Here is a 24,619-nt window from a genome sequence, read left to right as displayed (position 1 = left end):
CAAACCCAGACAAGACAGTCAACACAACTGACATATCACCCCTCAATGTTCTCTGCTGCGGATTCGAGATTCTAATTTTATAGCCAAGAGCCCTCGTCCCCACTGCAGGCTTTTCATCTTCCCCCTGAGGGGAATTCCCTGATGCTGGCCACAGAATGCCAATTCTGGCCTAGATGGTGTTGAAAGAGATTCATCATAAATTTCCAACTTTAAAGCTCCATTCATGAAAGCAGGGATCGAGTCACACATTCGTCCTGACCCCTATGGTGACTGTAGGTTTGAGGAGGTGTCTCTGATCCAACAGCACATCTCAGTTGGTCCCTGTGCTGATGTTTAAAGCCAAATTCTTTCTGCTGATGGCTCCTGCTCAGACAGCTCAGTGAGATTCCAGGAGGGGTGGGGCTCTTTGGGGAAATATCCCTGTGTTTGGAAAACTGAAACTCTCCTCATTGTGTTTCAGATTCTGCCGAGAATGAGAGTGGGCCAAACTCTAGAGGTACTTTTCATGATGTTGGTGAAACACGTCTGCAGGAAAGAGTGAAAACTCTTTAAAATGGGACGGGGAGATTTGAAGTGATTCTGATAACCAGAGAAATGTCCTGTGATTGAACTAAAACTATTTCCTTTTCCAGATTCTGTAGAAAAAGAGAGTCACTCTGCAGCTCGAGGTATTGATATTATTGATTTTACTCTCTCCCTATAATATTCAATGCTGGATAATCCACTGATGATTGTACCAGTGAATTAGGGATTCCTTTGGGATCTACTGGCCTTGATGGATACCCAAATCTGGGAGATCAGATTCATTTCTGGGTTTCTTGTCCCTGTGGTAGACGTGTGGAATGAGCTTCCGGGAGAAATAGCGGCGGCGGAGTCAATTGTATTATTTAAGAAAAGGTTGGACAGGTATATGGATGAGAAGAAGATGGAGGGTTATGGGCATTGTGCAGGGAGGTGGGACTAGAGAGGGGTGTTTGGTTCGGTGCGGACTAGAAGGGGCTAATGGCCTGTTTCCGTGCTGTAAATTGTTATGTTATTATGTTATGTTATGTGTTGAGACGGGAGAACAGAGTGTGTCAGAGATTGTGCAACTCAACCTATGACCCCAATCCCTTGGGATACTGCAGTTCTGCGAAGCTTAGGGATGAGCTGGGTTGGGAAAGGCAGAGTTTGGGATGGCGACAGCCAGGAGCTGTTTCAATACCAGGAGGACGTGGCACACTCACCCCTGAGGCATCGGGTTCAAGCCACGATGTCTGATGATAGGGAGGAAACTAATCCCAATCACAGCGGCTCTCGGGCTGATGGGGAACAGCTCACAGGGAGGTGTCCAGATCAACTAGGGTGCAATATTTTTCTTTCTTTGGCTTGGCTTCGCGGACGAAGATTTATGGAGGGGGTAAAAAGTCCACGTCAGCTGCAGGCTCGTTTGTGGCTGACCAGTCCGATGCGGGACAGGCAGACACGATTGCAGCAGTTGCAAGGGAAAATTGGTTGGTTGGGGTTGGGTGTTGGGTTTTTCCTCCTTTGCCTTTTGTCAGTGAGGTGGGCTCTGCGGTCTTCTTCAAAGGAGGCTGCTGCCCGCCAAACTGTGAGGCGCCAAGGTGCACGGTTTGAGGCGTTATCAGCCCACTGGCGGTGGTCAATGTGGCAGGCACCAAGAGATTTCTTTAGGCAGTCCTTGTACCTTTTCTTTGGTGCACCTCTGTCACGGTGGCCAGTGGAGAGCTCGCCATATAATACGATCTTGGGAAGGCGATGGTCCTCCATTCTGGAGACGTGACCCATCCAGCGCAGCTGGATCTTCAGCAGCGTGGACTCGATGCTGTCGACCTCTGCCATCTCGAGTACCTCGACGTTAGGGGTGTGAGCGCTCCAATGGATGTTGAGGATGGAGCGGAGACAACGCTGGTGGAAGCGTTCTAGGAGCCGTAGGTGGTGCCGGTAGAGGACCCATGATTCGGAGCCGAACAGGAGTGTGGGTATGACAATGGCTCTGTATACGCTTATCTTTGTGAGGTTTTTCAGTTGGTTGTTTTTCCAGACTCTTTTGTGTAGTCTTCCAAAGGCGCTATTTGCCTTGGCGAGTCTGTTGTCTATCTCATTGTCGATCCTTGCATCTGATGAAATGGTGCAGCCGAGATAGGTAAACTGGTTGACCGTTTTGAGTTTTGTGTGCCCGATGGAGATGTGGGGGGGCTGGTAGTCATGGTGGGGAGCTGGCTGATGGAGGACCTCAGTTTTCTTCAGGCTGACTTCCAGGCCAAACATTTTGGCAGTTTCCGCAAAGCAGGACGTCAAGCGCTGAATAGCTGGCTCTGAATGGGCAACTAAAGCGGCATCATCTGCAAAGAGTAGTTCACGGACAAGTTTCTCTTGTGTCTTGGTGTGAGCTTGCAGGCGCCTCAGATTGAAGAGACTGCCATCCGTGCGGTACCGGATGTAAACAGCGTCTTCATTGTTGGGGTCTTTCATGGCTTGGTTCAGCATCATGCTGAAGAAGATTGAAAAGAGGGTTGGTGCGAGAACACAGCCTTGCTTCACGCCATTGTTAATGGAGAAGGGTTCAGAGAGCTCATTGCTGTATCTGACCCGACCTTGTTGGTTTTCGTGCAGTTGGATAATCATGTTGAGGAACTTTGGGGGACATCCGATGCGCTCTAGTATTTGCCAAAGCCCTTTCCTGCTCACGGTGTCGAAGGCTTTGGTGAGGTCAACAAAGGTGATGTAGAGTCCTTTGTTTTGTTCTCTACACTTTTCTTGGAGCTGTCTGAGGGTGCAATATGTGAGTGTAATTAAACTGCAGTGCATGAAAGCTACACGGTTTTAAAGTCTTAACGATCCTCACACCCTCTCCATTTCATAATCCAATTTTGGATTTTATTTTAGATTCCAAAGAGAGTGATGAAAGGAAGATCAAAGTGTTTGGATCCAGAAAAGATGAAGGTTTGTGGATCTCTCTGATTGGGGACATCTGTCTGTTCAACCATCTGGGAACCGGGTCTCTGAGGATTAGTGGACTTATTAGTTATGGGATATCAAATCCATGTGGAGTCAGCAGACCAGCATTACAATTGGGAACATTGTGGACACAAAAGTGGAAGAGTTATTCCTGGGGAAGGTTTGATACAGAGGGAAAAGCCACAAAACTGTAAACCAATAATGGGAGTAAATGCACTGGATAGTGGAGATAAAAGCTGGTGCTGAGAGGAAGGAGGTCGTAGAGTCCTGGGAAAATGGGTCCAGAGGTCGGAACGGGAGGAGCAGAGATTCACAGCTCTTTCAACAACTTGTACAGGGTGACTGGGAGGAATATCCCACGTGAACCTCGTTCCCAGAAGGAGTGATGAAGGGAAGGGGCAGAGATGTGTTGGAGGAGAAGCTGGGGAAACATGCCGATAAGGAAGGGACAGAACCACTGAATGGATCAAAATGTCCACTCGGCCTCTGGGTCAATGCACACTCTTGTGTCCTACGTCTCTCTCATTTCCCCAGAGCACGGCACAAAATTCCCTACCTCAAGCCCTTCTCATTTTTGAAGCTCTGATTGATTCTGTTTCCACTGACCCTCCAGACAGTGAGTTGCAGTTTGTGATGATACACACGGTTAATAATAAACCTACCCTTGGTGTCTACAGAACCTTTTACCCATAATTTTACCCCAGTCATCCCTGCACCAAGAACCAACTGCCCATGTGAATGAACTCCAACAGGGTAACGTATCAAACCCAGACAAGACCGACAACACCAGTGACATATCACCCCTCAATCTGCTCCACTGCAGATTCAAGATAGTAAATTTATAGCCAAGAGCCCTCGTCTCAAAATCCAAAAATTTGCAGGCCCTTCATAGTCCCCCTAACGGGATGCCCAGATATTGGCCACACAATGCCAATTCCTGTCAGATGGTGTTGAAAGAGATTAATCATAAATTCCCAGATTTAAAGCTCTATTCATGAAACCAGGGATCCAGTCACACGTTCATGCTGACCCTTATGGTTACTGTGGGTGTGAGGAGGTGCCTCTAAACCAACAGTACATCTTAGTTGGTCCCTTTTCTGATGTTTAAAGCCAAATTCTTTCTGCTGATGGCTCCTGCTCAGTCAGCGCAGAGAGATTCCAGGAGGGGTGGGATTCTTCGGGGAACCATGAGAGTTTTTGGGAAACTGAAGCTCTTCCCCTTGTTTCAGACTCTTCTGAGGATGAGAAAAGGCCGGACTCTAAAGATAGTTCTCCTGACCTGTGAACAAGTACTCACCAGGGAGGAGTGAAATGTGATTGGCAGGAGAGGGGGAGATTTAAAATATCCATATGAAGGTACCGAGAATTAGATGTGACTTGTCAACTGAAATTCATTTCTTCCTTTTCTAGATTCTGCAGAGAAGGAAAGTCGCTCTGCAGCTCGAGGTATTAATATTTCTGATTTCACTGTCTCCCTGTAACATTCATTGGTGAATAATCCACTGACGATTGTACCAGTGAATAGGAAATCTGTTGGGATCTACTATTCTTGGCAGGATTCCTAATCTTGGAGCTCAGATTGTGGGCTGAATCCCTGCCCCTGTATCTTTAGAGAAGGGAGAGCAGAGAGTGTCGGAGATTGACCAACTCATCCTGAAACCCCAATCCCTCTGGATACTGGTGTTCTGTGAGGTTCAGGGATCAGCTGGCTTGTGAATAGTGGAGTTTGGGATTACGACAGCCAGGAACTGTTCCAATACCAGGATGATGTGCCGCACTCACCCCTAAGGCACCTGGCTGGGGCTTCAGTGTCCACTGATAGGCTGGACTCTAAACCCAATCACTGCGGCTCTTGGGCTGTTGGGGAACATTTCACATTGAGGTATCCAGATCAGCGAGGTTGTAATGTATGAGTGTAATCAAACTGCAGTGTGTGAAAGGGACACGGTTTCAAAATGTCAACCTTCCTCACTCCCTCTCTATTTAATAGTCCAATTCTGAATTTTATTTTAGATTCCAAAGAGAGTGACGAAAGGAAGACTAAAGTGTTTGGATCCAGAGAAGATGAAGGTTTGTGGATCTCTTTGAGTTGGGACGTCTGTCTGCTCAACCATCTGGGAGCCGGGTCTCTGAGGATTAGTGGTCTCCTTAGTTAAGGGACATCAAATCTACGTGGAGTCAGGAGACAAAAGTGGAAGAAATCTTCCTGGGGAAGGTTTAATACAGAGGGAAAAACAAGAAAACTGTAAACCAATCACAGGAGGAAATTAACTGGATACTGAAAATGAATGCTGGTGAAGAGAGGAAGAAGATCACAGAATCTTTAGAAAATGGGTCCAGAGGTCAGGGGGGAGCAGAGATTCACGGCTCTTTCAACAAATTGTACAGGGCGACTAGAAGGAATATCGGATGTGAACTTCATTCCCAGAAGAGTGATGAAGGGAAGGAGCAGAGATGGGTTGGAGGAGAAGCTGGGGAAACATGCAAATAAGGAAGGGATAGAAGCACTGGATGGGCAAAATGGCCACTCATCCTCCAGGTCAATGCTCACCCCGATGTCCCGTGTCTTGCTCATTCCTCAGACCACGAGATGCTCTTCCTTCACTTGTGCCCTTCTCATTCTCTATAATACAAATAGTTTATAATAAACCTACCCTCTGTGTCCCCAGAACCTTTTACCCACACTTTTCCTCCAGTGAGCCCTGGACCCTGATCCAACTGCTCATGGGAATGAACTCCCTCATGAACCCAGAGAAGAGCATTAACACCACTGATTTATCACCCCTCCATGTGCTCTGCTGCAGATTTGAGATTCTACCTTTATAACTGAGGGCCATCATCCCCAAAACTGCAGACCCATCATCCTCCTCCTGAGGTAACGTCCCGATATTGGCCACAGAATGCCGGTTCCAGCCTAGACGCTGATGAAAGAATTTCTGCAAAAATTCCTTGATTTAAAGCTCCATTCATGAAAGCAGGTCACACGTTCGTGCTGACCCCTATGTTGACCGTGGGTGTAAGGAAGTGTCTCTGAACCAACCGCAGATCCCAGTTGGTCCCTGTGCTGATGTTTAAAGCCGAATTCTTTCTGCTGATGGCTCCTGCTCAGACAGTGCAGTGAGATTCCAGGAAACGTGGGATTCTTTGGGGAGCTATATCTATGTTTGGAAAACTGAAACTCTCCTCCTTGTGTTTCAGATTCTAATGAGAATGAGAGTGGGCCGGACTCTACAGGTACTTTTCATGATCTTGGTGAAACACGTCTCCGGGATAGTGTGAAAACTCATTAAATTTGGACAGGGAGATTTGAAGTGATTCTGATAACCAGAGGATGTTTGAACTAAAACTATTTCCTTTTCCAGATTCTGTAGAAAAAGAGAGTCACTCTGCAGCTCTAGGATTGATATTTCTGATTTCACTCTCTCCCTATAATGTTCGTTGGTGAATCATCCATTGACAATTGTACCAGTGAAAAAATCTGGGAATCTGTTGGGATACACTTGTCTTGGTTGTAAAACAAACTCTGGGAGATCGGAGTCACTTCTGGGTTCCAAATCCCTGTATCTGTAGAGACAGGAGAGCAGAGTGTGTCGGAGAGTGATCAACTCATCCTGTGACACCAATCCTTCAGGACACAGGACTTCTGCGATGCTCAGGGATCAGTTGAGTTGAGAAAGGCAGAGTCTGGAATGGAGACAACCAGGAGCTGTTCCAATATCATGCGGATGTGCCACACTCACCCCTGAGGCACCTGGTTGGAGCCACAGTGTCTAATGATAGGCTGAACTCTAATCCCAATCACAGCGGCTCTGGAGCTATCGAGGAACAGTTCATGAGGAGGTGTCCACATCAGCGAGGGTGTAATGTGTGAGTGCAATCAAACTGCAGTGTGTGAAAGGGACACAGTTTCAAAGTGTCAGCCTTCCTCACTCCCTCTCCATTTTATAATCAAGTTCTGGATTTTATTTCAGTCTCCAAAGAGAGTGACGAAAGGAAGATCAATGTGTTTGGATTCAGAGAAGATGAAGGTTTGTGTATCTCTCTGAGGGGGGATGTTTGCTCAACCATCTGGGAGCTGGATCTCTGAGGATTAGTGGACTCCTTAGTTATGAGACATCAAATCCATGTGGACTCAGGAGACCAGAATTAGAATTGTGAACAGTGTAGACACAAAAGTGGAAGAGCTATTCCTGGGGAAGTTTTGATACAGCGGGAAAAACCACAAACTGTAAACTAATCATGGGAGTAAATGAACTGGATACTGGAGATAAAAGCTGGTGCAGAGAGAAAGGAGGAGGTCACAGAGTCCTTGGAAAATGGGTCCAGAGTTTGGGGAGGGGGGGAGCAGAGATTCACAGCTCTTTCAACAACTTGTACAGGGTGACTGGAAGGAATATCAGACGTGAACCTCGTTCCAAGAGGAAGCGATGAAGGGAAGGGCCAATAATGGGTTGGAGGAGAAGCTGGAGTAACATGTAGATAAGGAAGGGACAGAACCAATGGATGGGACAGGGTCAATGCTCACCCTTGTGTCCCACATCTCACTCATTCCCCAGAGCTCGGCATTAAATTCACTATATTGTGTCCTTCTCATTGTCGATGCTCTGATTGATTCTGTTTCCACTGGCCCTCTAGACAGTGGGTTGCTGTTCATGATAATACACATGGATAATACTAAACCTACCCTGTGTGTCCCAGAACCTTTTACCCACAATTTTATCCTAAAGACCCCTGGACATTGAACCAATGGCACATGGGAATGAACTTCCACAGGGTAACGTATTGAACCCAGACAAGACCGTCAACACCACTGACATATCACCCCTCAATGGGCTCTGCTGCAGATTTGAGATTGTAACTTTATAGCCAACAGCCCTTGCCCCCAATCCCAAAATCTGCAGGCCCTTCATCTTCCTCCTGTGGTGACATTCCAGATACTGGTCACAGAATGCCAATTCCGGTCTAGATGTTGTTGAAAGAGATTCATTATAAATTCCCAGATTTAAAGCTCCATTCATGAAAGCAGGGATCCAGTCACACATTTGTGCTGACCCCTATGGTGACTGTGGGTGTGAGGAGGTGTCTCTGAACCAACAGCACATCCCAGTTGGACCCTGAGCTGATGTTTAAAGCCAAAGTCTTTTGAATGATGGCTCCTGCTCAGACAGCGCAGTGAGATTCCGAGTGAGATTCTTCGGGAACCGCGAGCGTTTTCAGGAAACTGATACTCTGCCCCTTGTGCTTCAGACTCTTCTGAGAATGAGAGTGGGCCAGACTATACAGGTAGTTCTCCTGATGTGTGAATGACACCTCACTGGGGTAGAGTGAAATGTCATTGGGGCGGGAGGGGGAGATTTAAAATATCCATAAGAGGGTCATGAGAAATAGATGTGACTGGTCAACTGAAATTCACTTCTTTCTATTCCAGATTCTGTAGAGGAGAGTCGCTCTGCAGCTCGAGGTATTGATCTTTCTGATTTCACTCTCTCCCTATAACATTCATTGATGAATCATCCACTGACGATTGTACCAGTGAATCAGTGAATCTGTTGGGATCTACTGGCCTTGGCTAGAAATCAAAATTGGGAACAGCGAGTCAGTGCTGGGCTCCCTGTCCCGGTATCTGTAGAGTGTGTTGGAGTGTGACAAATTCATCCTGCGACTCCAATCCCTCTGGAATCTGGAGTTCTGTGAGGTTCAGGGATCAGCTGGGTTGGGAAAGACAGAGTTTGTGATAGTGACAGCCAGGAGCTGTTGCAATAACAGGAGGATGTACCACACTCGCCCTTTAGTCATCTGGTTGGAACCACGGTGTCCGATGAGAAGCTGGAAAATAATCCCAATCGCAGCGGCTCTCAGTTGTCGGGGAATGGTTCACACAGAGGTGCCCAGATCAGCGAGGGTGTAATATGTGAGTGAAATCAAACTGTAGTGCGTGAAAGGGACATAGTTTCAAAGTGTCAGCCTTCCTCACTCCCTCTCTACATTATAATCAAGTTCTGGATTTTATTTCAGATTCCAAAGAGAGTGATGAAAGGAAGATCAAAGTGTTTGGATCCAGAGAAGATGAAGGTTTGTGAATCTCTCTGAGTGGGGACGTTTGTCTGCTCAACCATCTGGGAGCCAGGTCTCTGAGGATTAGTGGACTCCTTAGTTATGGGACATCAAATCCACGTGGATCAGGAGACCAGCATTAGAAGGGTGAACAGTGTGGACACAAATGTGGAAGAGTTATTACTAGGGAAGTTTTAAAAAAGAGGGAAAAACCACAAATCTGAAAAGCAATCATGGGAGTAAATGAACTGGTTACTGGAGATGAAAGCTTGTGCAAAGAGGAATTTGGTCACAGAGTCCTGGGTAAATGGGTCCAGACATCGGTGGGCGGGGAGGGGGGGTGTGGAGTAGAGATTCATGGCTCTTCCAACAACGTACTGAGTGACTGGAAGGAAAAATGGACGTGAACCTTGTTCCCAGATGGGTTGGAGAAGAAGCTGGGAAACATGCAGATAAGGAAGGGCAGAACCACTGGATGGGACAAAATGGCCACTCGGCCACAGGGCCAATGCTCACCCTCGTGTGGCACGTCTTGCTCATTCCCCAGAACTTGGCACGAAATCCCCTACTTCATTCTGGATACACTGATAGATTCTGTTTTGCAGTTCATGATAATACACACGGTTAATAATAAACCTACCCTCTACTTCTCCTGAACCTTTTACCCACACTTTTCCCCCCAGTTGAGCCTGGATCCTCAACCAACAACACATGGGAATGAACTCCCTCAGGGTAACCTATTGATCCCAGACAAGACCGTCAACACCGCTGACATATCACCCCTCAATGTGCTCTGCTGCAGATTCGAGATTGTAAATTTATAGCCAAGAGCCCTCGTCTGCAAAACCAAAAATCTGCAGGCCCTTCATCTTCCTCCTGAGGTGACCTTCCCAATACTGCCCACAGAATGGCAGGTCTGGCCTAGATGATGTTGAAAGAGATTAATCATAAATTTCCAGATTTAAAGCTCCATTCATGAAAGCAGGGATCCAGACACACGTTCGTGCTGACCCCTCTGGTGACATTGGGTGTGAGGAGGTGTCTCTGAACCAACAGCACATCCCAGTTGGGCCCTGTTCTGATGTTTAAAGCTGAATTCTTTCTACTGATGGCTCCTGCTTAGGCAGCACAGAGAGATTCCAGGAGGAGTGAGATACTTCGGGGAACTGTGACTGTTTTCGGGAACTGAAACTCTCTCCCTTGTGTTTCAGACTCTGCCGAGAATGAGAGTGGGCCGGACTCTAAAGGTAGTTTTACTGATCTGTGAACAACAACTCACCAGGGTAGAGTGAAATGTCACTGGGACAGGAGGGGGAGATTTGAAATATCCATAAGAGGGTAGCAAGAAATAGATGTGACTTGTCAACTGAAATTCACTTCTTTCTTTTCTAGATTCTGCAGAGAAGGAGAGTCGCTCTGCAGCTCAAGGTATGATCTTTCTGATTTCACTGTCTCCCTATGACATTCATTGGTGAATAATCCACTGATGATTGTACCAGTGAATCAGGGAATCTATTGGGATCTACTGGCCTTGATGGAAACCCAAATCTGGGAGATTGGTTTCAGAGCTGGGCTCCCTGTCCCTGTATCTGTATAGAGGGCAGAGCAGAGAGTGTCAGAGAGTGACTGACTCATCCTGCGACCCCCAACCCCTAGGATACTGGAGTTATGTGACACTCAGGGATCAGCTGGGTTGGGCAGAGTTTGGGATGGCGACAGCCAGGAACTGTTTCAATTTCAGGAGGACGTGCCCCACTCACCCCTGAGGCGCCTGGTTGGAGCCACCGTGTCCGATGATAGGCATGACCGTAACCCCAATCACAGCAGCTCTCGGGGTGTCAGGGAACAATTCACGGGGAGGTGGCCAGATCAGTGAAGGTGTAATGTGTGAGTGTAATCAAATTGCAGTGTGTGAAAAGGAGACAGTTTCAAAGTGTCAGCCTTCCTCACTCCTTCTCCATTTTATAATCCAATTCTGGATTTTATTTCAGATTCCAAAGAGAGTGGCGAAAGGAAGGTTAAAGTGTTTGGATCCAGAGAAGACGAAGGTTTGTTGATCTCGCTGAGTGGGAATGTCTGTCTGCTCAACCATCTGGTGGGAGCCGGGTCTCTGAGGATTAGTGGACTCCGTAGTTAAGGGACATAAAATCCACGTGGAGTCCGGAGACCAGAATTAGAATTAGGAACAGTGTGGACACAAAAGTGGAAGAGTTATTCCTGGGGAAGGTTTGATACAGAGGGAAATGCCACAAAACTGTAAACCAATCATGGGAGTAAATGAACTGGATACTGGAGATGAAAGCTGGTGCAGAGAGAAAGGGGGTCACAGAGTCCTGGGAAAATGGGACCAGAGGTCAGGGTGTGAGGGGGAGGTGGAAGCAGAGATGCACGGTTCTTTCAACAACTTGTACAGGGCAACAAGAAGGAAAATCGGATGTGAACCTCGTTTCTAGAGGGAGTGATGAAGGGAAGGGACAGAGATGGGTTGGAGGAGAAGCCGGGGAAACATGCAAATAAGGAAGGGACAGAACACTAGACAGGACAAAATAGCCACTCGGCCACAGGGTCAATGCTCACCCTCGTGTCCCACGTCTCGCTCATTCCTCAGAGCATAATATGATATTTCCTGCTTCATTCCAGATGCACTGATAGATTCTGTTTCCTCTGGACCTACAGACAATGAGTTGTACCTCATGACGATACGCATGGTTAATAATAAACCTACCCTTTATGTCCCCAGAACCTTTTACCCACACTTTTCCCGCAGTGATCCCTGGACCCTGAATCAACTGCCCATGTGAATGTACTCCCTCAGGGTAAACTATTGAACCCAGACAAGACCGTCAACACCACTGACATATCACCCCTCAATGGGCTCTGCTGCAGATTTGAGATTGTAACTTTATAGCCAACAGCCCTTGCCCCCAAATCCCAAAATCTGCAGGCCCTTCATCTTCCTCCTGTGGTGACATTCCAGATACTGGTCACAGAATGCCAATTCCGGTCTAGATGTTGTTGAAAGAGATTCATTATAAATTCCCAGACTTAAAGCTCCATTCATGAAAGCAGGGATCCAGTCACATGTTCGTGTTGACCCCTGTGGTGACCGTGGGTGTGAGGAGGTGTCTCTGAAGCAACAGCATATCTCAGTTGGTCCCTGGGCTGATGTTTAAAGCTGAATTCTTTCTGCTGATGGCTCCTGCTCAGACAGCGCAGAGAGATTCCAGGAGGAGTGAGATGCTCTGGGGAACTCTGAGTGTTTTCGGGAAACTGACACTTTCCCCCTTGTGTTTCAGACTCTTATGAGTATGGGAAGGGGCTGGACTCTAAAGGTAGTTCTCCTGATCTGTGAACAAATACTCACCAGGGTGGAGTGAAATGTCATTGTGACGGGAGGGGGAGATTTAAAATATCCATAAGAGGGTACCAAGAAATAGATGTGACTTGTCGACTGAAATTCACTTCTTTTTATTCCAGATTCTGTAGAGAAGGAGAGTCGCTCTGCATCTCGAGGTATTGATATTTCTGATTTCATTCTCTCCCTATAACATTCATTGTTGGATAATCCACTGATGATTGTACCAGTGAATCAGGGAATCTATTGGGATCTACTGGCCTTGATGGAAACCCAAACTTGGGAGTTCAGATTCAGTGCTGAGTTCCCAATTCCTGTATCTGTAGTATGTGTTGGAGAGTGACCATTGCAGACAAAATCTTCACTAGGATTCTCCTTAATAGACTAATACCTAGTGTCGCCGAAAATGTCCTCCCAGAATCACAGTGTGGCTTTCGCGCTAACAGAGGAACTACTGACATGGTCTTTGCCCTCAGTCAGCTCCAAGAAAAGTGCAGAGAACAAAACAAAGGACTCTACGTCACCTTTGTTGACCTCACCAAAGCCTTCGACACTGTGAGCAGGAAAGGACTTTGGCAAATACTAGAGCGCCTCAGATGCCCCCCCAAGTTCCTCAACATGGTTATCCAACTGCACGAAAACCAACAAGGTCGGGTCAGATACAGCAATGAGCTCTCCGAACCCTTCTCCATTGACAACGGCGTGAAGCAAGGCTGCATTCTCACACCAACCCTCTTTAATATCTTCTTCAGCATGATGCTGATACAAACCATGAAAGACCTTAACAATGAAGACGCTGTTTACATCTGGTACCACACGGATGGCAGTTTCTTCAATCTGAGGTGCCGGTAAGCTCACACCAAGACAAGACGCAAGAGCAACTTGTCCGTGAACTACTCTTTGCAGACGATGCCGCTTTAGTTGCCCATTCAGAGCCAGCTCTCCAGCGCTTGACGTCCTGTTTTGTGGAAACTGCCAAAATGTTTGGCCTGGAAGTCAGCCTGAAGAAAAATGAGGTCCTCCATCAGCCAGCTCCCAACCATGACTACCAGCCCCCCCACATCTCCATCGGGCACACAGAACTCAAAATGATCAACCAGTTTACCTACCTCGGCTGCACCATTTCATCTGATGCAAGGATCGACAACGCGATAGACAACAGACTTGCCAAGGCAAATAGTGCCTTTGGAAGACTACACAAAAGAGTCTGGAAAAACAACCACCTGAATAAACACACAAAGAACAACATGTACAGAGCCGTTGTCATACCCACGCTCCTGTTCGGCTCCGAATCATGGGTCCTCTACTGGCATCACCTACGGCTCCTAGAACGCTTCCTTCAGCGCTGTCTCCGTTCCATCCTCAACATTCATTGGAGTGACTTCATCACCAACGTCGAAGTACTTGAGCTGGCAGAGTCCGCAAGCATCAAGTCCACGCTGCTGAAGACCCAACTGCGCTGGGTGGGTCATGTCTCCAGAACGGAGGACCATTACCTTCCCAAGATTGTGTTATATGGCGAGCTCTCCACTGGCCACCGAGACAGAGGTGCACCAAGGAAGAGGTACAAGGACTGCTTAAAGAAATCTCTTGGTGCCTGCCACATTGACCACTGCCAGTGGGCAGATATCGCCTCCAACTGTGCATCTTGGCCCCTCACAGTTCGGCGGGCAGCAACCTCCTTTGAAGAAGACTGCAGAGCCCACCTTATTGACAAAAGACAAAGGAGGAAAAACCCAACACCCAACCCCAACCAACCAATTTTCCCTTGCAACCACTGCAACCGTGCCTGCCTGTCCCACATCAGACTTGTCAGTCACCAACGAGCCTGCAGCAGACGTGGACATACCCCTCCATAAATCTTCATCCGTGAAGCCAAGCCAAAGAAGAAAGTATGTGTTGGAGAGTGACCAACTCCTCCTGGGACCCCAATCCCTCGGGATACTGGAGTTCTGTGAGATTCAAAGGTCAGTTGGGTTGCGAAAGGCAGAGTTTTGGATGGTGACAACCAGGAACTGTTCTAATTCCAGGAGGATGTGCCGCACTCACCCCTGAGGCACCTGGTTGGAGCCACAGTGTCTGATGATAGGCTGGACTCTAATCCCAATCACAGTGGCTCTCGGGCTGTCAGGAAACAGTTCACGTGAGGAGGTGTCCAGATCAGCGAGGGTGTAATGTATGAGTGTAATCAAACTGCAGTGTGTGAAAGGGACACGGTTTCAAAGTGTCAGCCTTCCTCACTCCCTCTCCATTTTATAATCCAATTTTGAATTTTATTTCAGATTCCAAAGAGAGTGACGAACGGAAGATCAAAGTGTTTGGATCCAGAGAAGACAAAGGTTTGTGGATCTCTCTGAGTGGGAATGCTTGTCTGCTCAACCATCTGGGAGCTGGGTCTCTGAGGATTAGTGTATTCCTTAGTTATGGGACATCAAATCCACGTGGAGTCAGGTGACCAGAATTAGAATGGTGAACAGTGTAGACACAAAACTGGAAGAGATCTTCTTGGGGAAGGTTTGATACAGAGGGAAAAATCACAAAACTGGAAACCAATCATGGGAGTAAATGAATTGGATACTGGAGATGAAAGCTGGTGCAGAGAGGAAGGAGGTCACAGAGTCTTGGGAAAATTGATCCAGAGGTCGGGGAGGGGGGAGCAGAGATTTACAGCTCTTTCAACAACTTGTACAGTGCGACTGCAAGGAAAATCGGACTAGAACCTTGCTCCCAGAGGGAGTGATGAAGGGAAGGGGCAGAGATGGGTTGGAGGAGAAACTGGGGAAACATGTAGATAAGGAAGCGATAGAACCACTGGATGGGACAAAATGGCCATTTGGCCACAGGGTCAGTGCTAATACTTGTGTCCCATGTCTTGCTTGTTCCCCAGAGCTCAAAATTTAATTCCCTACTTCATTCTGGGTGCACTGATAGATTCTATTTCCACCGGACCTCTGGACAGAGAGTTGCAGATCATGATCATACACACCGGTTAATAATAAACCTACCCTCCGTGTCTCCAGAACTTTTATCCACACTTTTCCGCCAGTGACTCTTGGACCCTGAACCAACTGCCCATGGGAATGAACTCCCTCAGGGTAACCTATCAAACCCAGACAAGACCATCAACCTTTCAATGTGCTCTGCTGCAAGTTCTAGATTCTAACTTTATAGCCAAGAGCCCCTGTCCCCAAAACCCAAACGCTGCACGCTCTTCATCTTTCTCCCGATATTGGCCACTGAACCCCAGTTCCAGCCTAGATGGTATTGAAAGAGATTCATCATAAATATTCAACTTTAAATCTTCACACTCGTTTTCCACCACAGAATCAAAAAACTTTTTTCTTTCAGATTCCAGAGAAAGTGGTGAAGTGAAATTGAAAGTGATTGGATCGAGAGAAGATGAAGGTTTGGGCACCTCTCTGTGACTGTGCTAATGTACGGCTGGGTGTGTGCGCATGAATTGGCCTGACATTTATTTGGCATATAATCCACATGGAGTCCGGGAGAGCGGAGATGAGACTGAAACAAAGCACAGGCCAGAGAGACCAGACTGGATCAATATTGAGGGAGCTACACAATTATGATATCAATGTTAAACAAGACAGTCTGCAGATGCTGGGTTGTCATTTAGTACATAGAAAGGCTGGAGAAACTTGAGTTAAAACACAAAAGTAACAAAAGTCTGTAGACACCGCAGTTGGAGTAAAAACCATACTGGAGGAACCTCAGCAGGTCAAACTTAGCAAAGATACAGATACATAACAAGCCCTTCTCAACCTGATACATTGGTTACCTTTATCTTTGCTATTTGACCTGCTGAGTTTCTCCAGCCTTGTGTTTTACTTGCAAACATGCTGCTGTCCGCAAGCTCTCGTGTTCTACTACTGACTCATCCCCACCCCAGGTGCTGGGTGTTTGCATGAGGCTAGAAAACCGTTCCGGGAACTGTCTGTCTGCGGGGTCAGGAAACTGAAACTCTCCCCATTGTGTTTCAGACTCTCCCGAGATTGAGAGGGGGCTGTAGCTCTCCTGATCTCTGAACAATGCCTCACTGGGGTAGAGTGAAAGAGGTTTAAAATGGAAGGGAGTTTACAATTATTTGGCTCATGGGCCATGAAGAATTTTATGGGCTGTGAATTGAATTTCTATATTTTCTTCACCAGATTCTGCAGAGAAGGAGAGTCACTCTGCAGCTCGAGTTATTGATATTTCTGATTTTAATATTGGACTTTTTGTTTAAAAATCTCTGGGCAGTTTGTGTGAGAAGCAGGTTTAAAAATGGTACAGTTAAATAGTAGTTAGCTCAACAGTGTTGCAGCCACCAGCAACCCAGGTTCAAATCCAGTTCTGTCTGTTTGTACATTCTCTCTGTGTCTGTGTGGATTTTCCCCGGGGGCTCCAGTTTCCTCCCACCGTTCAAAACATGCGGTGTTTGTGGATCAATTGGGATTTTCTGACATTATGGGCTTGTGGGCTGGAAGGGCCTGTTACTGTGCTGTATGTCTAAGTTAAATTAGATGGGCAGACAAAAGGCCCAGGTCCGAAATGTTGGTTACCTTTTATTGCCTGTGGACGCTGCGTGAACAGCTCTTGATCTCAACATCCACAGACTTTCTTATTCTTGTTGTGGCTCTGGAGTCAGTCCAGATCTGCATCTGAAGAGCAGGGTTTAGATGGAGCGAGAAAGATTGTCTCCCCCGACACTGGCGAAGATTGGCACTCATTGGCAGGATACCAATCTGACCTACCCGTGCCCATCTCAGTGTTCAAGATTATTTTGTTGTCATGCAATAAAGCAGAAAATGTACTCTACTGTGAGACAGACAAAGATTCGCTATCAACAGAAATTGCATGGCGCCCCTTACAGTCAGAGAAAGAGAAGCAAAAGTGAGCCCCTTCAGGGTCACCGAGAGACCGTGGATTCACCTCCAACCCTCCCACCACTTCCGCAGCCGCAGAGAGTCCAGTCCAAGCCATCTGCCCCAGCCCAGATCCACACACCTCCAACATGATCAGGAAGCCTTCTGTGCTCTCAGCACCTTCTCACATCCCAGAATGGGGTGCACTCTGGGATTCGAGCGGCTATCTTTGGGTGAGAGGCCAGACCCCAACCTGACCCTGAGAGGGGCCTGTGGCTGATAAGGGAGAGCTTGCTCATTGGGGGTCCACCTCGGTGCAAATCACCAGCCGCACTTTGAAACTGGATCGGATGGAACAAGCTGCCAGCTGAAGTGGGAAATGCAGGCTAAATTTTGATATTTAAGAATAATCTGGATGGGCACATGAGTGGGAGAAGTGGGCTGAAGGGCCTGTTTCTGTGCTCTAGTGTTATATGGTTCCTTATTCATTGACTATTTTATAATCAGTATCTGGTTCTGATTTCAGATTCCAATGAAAATGCCGAGCGGAAGATCCAAGTGTTTAAATCCAAAGAAGATGATGGTTTGTGGATCTCCCCATCTGGGGATTATTGTCCATGCTGATGCAGAGGAGTTGGGTCTGGTTGGTTGGGTGCAGTTGGAATGGACACAAACGAGAAACCTTTAAGCTGGGTCTGACAAGAATGGGGGAAGAGTCAATACACAGGGAACAGCAGCAAACCATTAATAGTAATATGGAGCAGTATGGTTAGCGTAGCAGTTAGTGCAATGCTGTTACAGCGTAGGCAACTCGTGTTCGAATCCGGCGCTGCCTGTAAGAAGTTTGTACGTTCTGCCTGTGTCTGCGTGGGTTTCCTTTGGGTGCTCCAGTTTCTCCCACTCTCTATAAAGAAAACGTACAGGGGTTAATTGGGTGGCACAGGCTAGTGAGCCGGAAAGGCTCAGGCTTGAAACGCTTTCAATATATCTTTATCTCATATGGACGCTGCGAGGCCGGTTGAGATCCTCCAGCATTTCAGTGTGTTTTTACCACAATCACAGTGTCTCCAGACATTCATGTTTCACTCCACCATACATGGGTTCAAGTATCCATTAACTTTCTCAACACCACATGAAAGAACATCAATTCCAGCTAGCAACCACGTGCATGTCAATGTTTGCTAATTGTGAAACAGTTGGAACTATTTGCCAAGCTGATGATTTATCTACAGAGCTGAGTTTCTTTGCATAGGTTGGCCGACCAAGCAAGTTTTATTTATTTTTTAACATTTAGACATTTGGAGTACGGTAACAGGCCCTTTCGATCCACGAGCCCGTGCCGCCCAATTGACCTACAACCGCAGTATGTTTAGAAGGGTGGGAGGAAACTGGAGCACCTGGTGGAAACCCACACAGAGACAGGGAGAGGGTGCAAACTCCTCACAGACAGTGCCAGATTCGAACCCTGGTCACTGGCACTGTAACAGAGTTGTGCTAACTGTGCCATCGAATTAATGACCTCTGAGTGGAATGATCTACTGGAAGAAGTAGTTGGGGCAGGGTTAGTTCTGTCATTTAAGAGGAGGCTAGATGAGTACATGGATGATAGGGGGGGAATTTTGGAGGGTTATGAGCATGGGAGTGGATAGGTGGAACAAGTGGAGTTTCACGTAAATTGGTGCGGACTAGAAGTACTGTAAATTGTTATATGGTTATATGGTTATATATTTGATGGAGGAAATTCTTGCGAAGTGTAAGTGTGAACAAACAATCGCGTGTGACATCGGCATGCTTTGCGATGTGAGCCTTCCCCGCTAGGTCTTCTATTTTACGACTGGAACCTTTTATTTGAAATTTCAGATTCCAACGAGAGCGTGGAAAGGAAAATAAAAGTGATTGGATCAGAAAGAGATGATGGTTCGTGGAGCACTAATTCACACTTTATTGGTCCAATGGGAATTGAAACCGATTGGAGCACAAGGTTCTGAAGGGGTTCAGTTAGGCGGGAGCTGAGGTTGTTTCCACTGGTAGGTGAGACTAGGACTAGGATACAGGAGAATGGATTTAAGATAGAAATTACGGAGGAATAGCTTCTCCCAGAAACTAGTGAACCTGTGGAGTTTCCTGCCAAAGAAACTGTTGTACACACTTCCTCTTTAAATGTACTTAGGACACAGCTAGGTAAGAGCATAGTAGGGGAATTAAGGGTTATGGGGAATGGGATGAGTCGAGGGCCAGACATGATCTTACGGAATGGCAGGGCCGGCTCCCTGGGCCGGATGGCCGACCCTAGTTCCCATTTCTTCTGTTCCGTCCCCTCATGAAGCAATGTGAATTGAATTGTTTATCGTCAGGTACAGCAAGGAAACTCTTTTTTGCAAGCTATCCAGGCAGGTCAACCTCAACAGGTAATAAAAGAATCTCAACTGATGGGGGGGGGGTTTGTTTTAGAATTAAGTGTCACCTAGTTATCATAAAGATGAAGAGGAATTTCTATATTCAGTGTTCCAGTTTCTGACACATACCGAGGGTTGCGCGCTTTGGAATTCTCTGCTCCAGAATTCTCCAGAAGCTGAAAATTACATTATTCATTTTTAAGGGAGTCACAATAATATTATCCATGATCCTCATGGGATCATGTGGTCTAATCCTGCTCCTATTCACTTTGTTTTTGTACTGAATCATAGTCTGGAAGTCATGTAGGGCAAAACAGGCCTTTCAGCCCTCCATACCCATGTTATCTATCAAGCAGATCTCTGAATTAATCCTCTTCAGTGAGGCGTGGCTAGCATGGAAGGGGGCATGGTTAGCGCAATGCTGTTACAGCGCCGGTGACCTGGGTTTGAATCTGGCGCTGCCAGTGAGGAGTTTGTGTGTTCTCCCCATGTCCGGGTTTCCTCCGGGTGCTCTGTTTTCCTCCTACTGTTCAAAAACATACTGGGACTGTAGGTCAATTGGGTGGCGAAGGTTCAAGGACCGGAAAGGCCTGTTACCGTTATATATGTATGTCTAAATCTAATCCCTAGTCTTCTATTTTAATCATACCTTGAATATCACATAGAGGGATATCAAGGCACTGAGGAAAATAAAATAAAAGACTTACAAGATGATCTGTGAACTGAGAGCTTAGGATATTTATACGCACTCTGGGAAAGCCTACTCTCGAAGAGGAGATACTGAACAGAGAACACTACACTGCTAGAAGGATTCGACGGGGCAGGCAAAGTAATGATGTGCGAAACCAGAACTGGACCACTTTGTCATCGAGCCACACAACACCACAACAGAGAAGCAGGCCCTTTAGCCCATCTAGTCTCGGCATATCTATTATTCCGCCTAGTCCCACTGATCTGCATCCAGTCAACATCCCTCCCACCCATGTACCTGTCCAATTTTTATCTTAAATATCAAAATCAAGCCCGCATTCACCAGTTCAGGAGGCAGTGCGTTCCACACTCCCACCACACTCTCCATGAAGAAGTTCCCCCTAATGTTCCCTCCAAACATTTCCCCTTTCACTCTTAACCCTTGTCCTCGCACCTACACTCAGTGTAAAAAAGTCCACTTGCATTTACTCTGTCTACGCCCCTCATAATTTTAAATACCTCTATCAAATCTCCCCTCATTCTTCAATGCTCCTGGGAATAAAGTCCAACATTAACCATTGCCATAAGGTCCATATCCAACTTCTATTTGAATATATTTTGAAAAAAGAGAAAAAAATATTAAATCTGATGGAAGGTTCTCAATATAAAATGCGACTCTCTGACCACCCCTTCAGTTGCTGCCTGATCTGTTGAGGATTTCTGCCATTTATCAATTACTACTTTAGATCATTGCGGCAGGATTAAACCCATTGCAAATTTAGAAAAGGAACTTCTTTACCTGGAGAGGGGGAAGAAAATTTGGTTGTCATGAAGTGGTTTGAAGTGAGGCAGAGGGGCTTAAGAAGCAGGTAATGTGTACAGAAGGTGGGGTGATATGACATATGATCAGGTACAAAAAAAAATGGAAATCTGTTCATAAATTGACTTGTAATTAGATGAAACTTCTCGAGTGTGGGTTTGCAAGGGAGAAGGAATTTTAAAAACCATTTGGATAACCACGCCTGCTGAGAATGAAGGTGGGCCGGACACTATACTTCTCCTGATATGTGAACAATACATTATCAGGACATGTTGAAATTTGGTTAAAGCAAGAGGACAGAAGTTAGAAGGTCATGCTGTACTTGAATAAGATGTTGGCGAGGCCCCATTTGTTGTGTTCAGTTTTGGCCAATTGTAAGATGTTCTTACACTGGAGAAGGGGGCAGAGAAAAAATACATGAGGATGCTGTCCAGAATCAGGGGGGCCTAAGCTATAGGGGGAGGTTGAGCACATTGGGGCTTTATTCCTTGGAGCACAGGAGGATGAGGGGTGATCTCACAATCGCAGAGGAATAGATCAGGTGAACGCGGAGACAGTTTTGCTCAGAGTAGGGGAATCAGTACCCAGAGGAAACTGGTTCAATGTGAAGGGGTGGGAGAGATATTTAACAAGAACCTGAGGGTAACTTTTCTTTACCCAGAGGGTGCTGGAGGAGGTGGTTGAGGCAGGGACTGTTGCAAGGTTAAAGAAACAATGGACGGATAGTTGGGAAGTATGGGTTTGAGAGATATGGTCCAAATGCAGGTAGGCAGAACAGGTGGGTGGGACATTTTGGCCAGTGTGAACCGAAGGGCCTGTTTCCACACTGTATGGCTTTAAAATGATTTCAAGACAGGTACAAGGGCATTTTCTTGTGATTGCTTAACTGAAATTCTTTTCCTTCACTTCAAGATTCTGCTGAAAAAGAGAGTCATTCTGCAAGTCATGGTAACTATTTCCGATATTTATATCTTGCTTTTGACAAGGCGCTGCACATGAGTTTACTGAACAGTATAAGAGCCCATGGTATTATGGAAAACATGCTAGTGGGGGGGGGGAGAGCTTTGGCTGATTGGCAGGAAGCAGAGAGTCGGAATTCAGGGAACACGTTCTGATTGGCTGCAAGTTGCTGGTGGTGTTCTACAGGGATCGGTGTTGGGGCCACTTTTTTTAATGTTCTATATTAATGATTTGGATTATGGAATGAACGGCTTTGTGGCCAAGTTTGCAGATGATATGAAGGTCAGTGGAGGAGCACATCACGTAGAAGAAACTCGGAGGCTGTGAAAGGACTTAGACAGATTAGGAGAATGGGCAGAGAGGTGGCAAATGAAATATAATTTAAAGGAGACAAAATGTGCCTGGAGGCAGAAGAGGTTGGGAAGGTCCTAAATGAATACTTTGCTTCAGTATTTACAAGAGAAAAGGACCTAGATCAGGGTGAGGCTGGAACAAATCAGGCTTGTGCGCTGAATGGTGTTGAGACTGGGAGAGAGAGTGTTGGATCATCTTCAAAACATTAAGATTGATAAGTCCCCTTGGCTGGACGTGATCTACCCCAGGTTGAGGTGCGAAGGGAGGGGATGATGGCTGAGTCCTCTTTGACCACAAGAGCGGTGCCGGAGGATTGGAGAATGGTAAATGTTTAAAATAGGTACTAGGAAGAATCCTAGGTGAGTCTGACATCTATTGGTGAGGATTCTAAAGGATAAGGTCTATGAGCATTTCAAGAAGTAGTCTTCTCAGGGTTAGTCAACATGGCTTTTTAATTTTTAATTTTTAAGAAAATTTAGACATAGCACAGGAACAGGTAATTTTGGCCCAGGAGTCCTACTTCAACATTTACCCCCAATTAGCCCTCATCCCTGGTACGTTTTAAACGGTGGGAGGAAACCGGAGCCCCTGGGGTCAGGGGGAGGATGTACAAACTCTTAACAGGCAGCGTAGGATTCAAAGCCGAGTCCTGATCGCTGGCACTGTCAGGACATTGTACCAACCATGCCACCCCATGAAAGGAAGGTCACGCCTCACGAGACTAATTAAGATTTTAAAGAGGTAAGAAAAGAAATTACTGAGGGTCGGTTAGTAGCTGCGATCCATATGGATTTTAGTAACGTATTTGACAAGGTCCCCCATGAGAGACTCGTTTAGAAAGTCATGAGGCAGGGGATCCAAGGAACTTTGGGTGTGTGCATAAAAAATTGCATGTAGAAAGCAGAGAGTAGTAGTGGAAGGAAAGTATTCTGCCAGGAGGTCAGTGATGAGTGCAATTCCACAAGGATCTATTCTGGTACCCTGCACTTTCTGATTTTTATAAATGACCTGGTTGAAGAGGCGGAAGATGGGTCAGTAAGTTTGCAGATGATACGAAGTTTGGAGGAGTTGTGGATGGTGCTGAAGGATCTACAAAAGGAAAGAGACAGGATGCAGAGTTGGGCAGAAAAATGGCAAATGGATTTCAATCGGATAAGTGCAAGACGATGAGTTTTGGAAGGACAAACCAGAAGGCTGAGTACAGGGTTAATTGTCAGTTACTTAAGAGTGTGGATGAGCAGAGGGACCTTGGGGTCCAAATCCATGCATCCCTCAAGGTCGCTGTGCAGGTTGCTAGGTTAGATAAGGCCTATGGGATGTTGGGCTTCATTAATAGGGGATTGAGTTCAAGAGTCATGTTGCAACTCTACAAATTTTTGGTGAGACCACACTTAAAATATTGTGTTCAGTTCTGGTCACTTCATTATAGGAAGGTTGTCGAAGCTATGGAGAGGGTGCAGAGGAGGTTTCCTGGATTGGAAAATGTCTTATGACATGTTAGCAGAGCTGGGACTTTTCTCTTTGGAGCGTAGAAGGATGAGAGGACAGTCAGCACCTTTTTCCTCAGGGCAAGAATAGCAAATACCGGAGGACACGTGCACAAAGTGAAGGGAGGGAAGTTTAGGGGAGACGTCAGGGGTAGGTTTTTTATGCAGAGAGTTGAGGGTGCCTGGAATGCCTTGCTGGGGGTGGTGATGATGGCCTTTAAGAAACTCTTAGACAGGCACATGGATGGAAGAAAAATAGAGGGTTATGAGGTGGGGAGGTTTAGTACTTTTTAAGGAATATAAAGTTTGACACAACATCTAGGGCTGAAGGGCCTGTTTGGTGTTGTAGTATTCTATAATGTGGTAGCTATACGATCATGCACTTGGGTAGAAAATACAAATGGGCAGATATTTTTTTAAATGGGTAGAGAATTGAAAATTCCCAGAAGCAAAGGATCCTGGGAGTTCTTGTGCCTGAAGGGAAACCTGCAGGTTGAGTTGGTGGTGAAGAAGGCAAATGCAATGCTGGCGTTCACTTCAATAGGAACAGAATCTAAGAGCAGGGATGTGACGTTGAGGGTTTATAAGCCACTGGTGAGATTTCACTTGGGAGTATTGTAAGCAGTTTTGGGCTCCTCATTTAAAAAATGATGTGGTAATGTTGGAGAAGGTTCAGAGGGGGT

The 24,619-nt window shown here is 46.4% G+C and overlaps 1 protein-coding gene across 5 annotated transcripts in view; it reads left to right on the top strand.

Moving 5' to 3' along the window:
* LOC138748198 (protein starmaker-like) overlaps positions 1 to 24,619 on the top strand; it is a 101,382-nt gene that overhangs the window by 60,970 nt on the left and 15,793 nt on the right. For 4 of the 5 annotated variants that reach the window (XM_069907987.1, XM_069907985.1, XM_069907986.1 and 1 more), the window contains 18 exons: positions 461 to 496; positions 633 to 668; positions 2,890 to 2,946; positions 4,372 to 4,407; positions 4,975 to 5,031; positions 6,160 to 6,195; positions 6,933 to 6,989; positions 8,390 to 8,422; positions 8,977 to 9,033; positions 10,227 to 10,262; positions 10,408 to 10,443; positions 11,007 to 11,063; positions 12,493 to 12,528; positions 14,653 to 14,709; positions 15,719 to 15,775; positions 17,756 to 17,812; positions 19,090 to 19,146; positions 22,048 to 22,083. In XM_069907987.1, coding sequence (XP_069764088.1) covers positions 461 to 496; positions 633 to 668; positions 2,890 to 2,946; positions 4,372 to 4,407; positions 4,975 to 5,031; positions 6,160 to 6,195; positions 6,933 to 6,989; positions 8,390 to 8,422; positions 8,977 to 9,033; positions 10,227 to 10,262; positions 10,408 to 10,443; positions 11,007 to 11,063; positions 12,493 to 12,528; positions 14,653 to 14,709; positions 15,719 to 15,775; positions 17,756 to 17,812; positions 19,090 to 19,146; positions 22,048 to 22,083 — 834 coding nt within the window. The remainder of the gene's footprint in view (positions 1 to 460; positions 497 to 632; positions 669 to 2,889; positions 2,947 to 4,371; positions 4,408 to 4,974; positions 5,032 to 6,159; positions 6,196 to 6,932; positions 6,990 to 8,389; positions 8,423 to 8,976; positions 9,034 to 10,226; positions 10,263 to 10,407; positions 10,444 to 11,006; positions 11,064 to 12,492; positions 12,529 to 14,652; positions 14,710 to 15,718; positions 15,776 to 17,755; positions 17,813 to 19,089; positions 19,147 to 22,047; positions 22,084 to 24,619) is intronic. The other variant, XM_069907988.1, reaches the window with a different exon arrangement.

Source organism: Narcine bancroftii, chromosome 13 (genome assembly GCF_036971445.1).
Source record: "Narcine bancroftii isolate sNarBan1 chromosome 13, sNarBan1.hap1, whole genome shotgun sequence".
NCBI lineage: Eukaryota > Metazoa > Chordata > Chondrichthyes > Torpediniformes > Narcinidae > Narcine > Narcine bancroftii.
The sequence above is the reverse complement of the archived record's forward strand: the minus strand, read 5'-3'. Positions and strand labels throughout refer to the sequence as shown.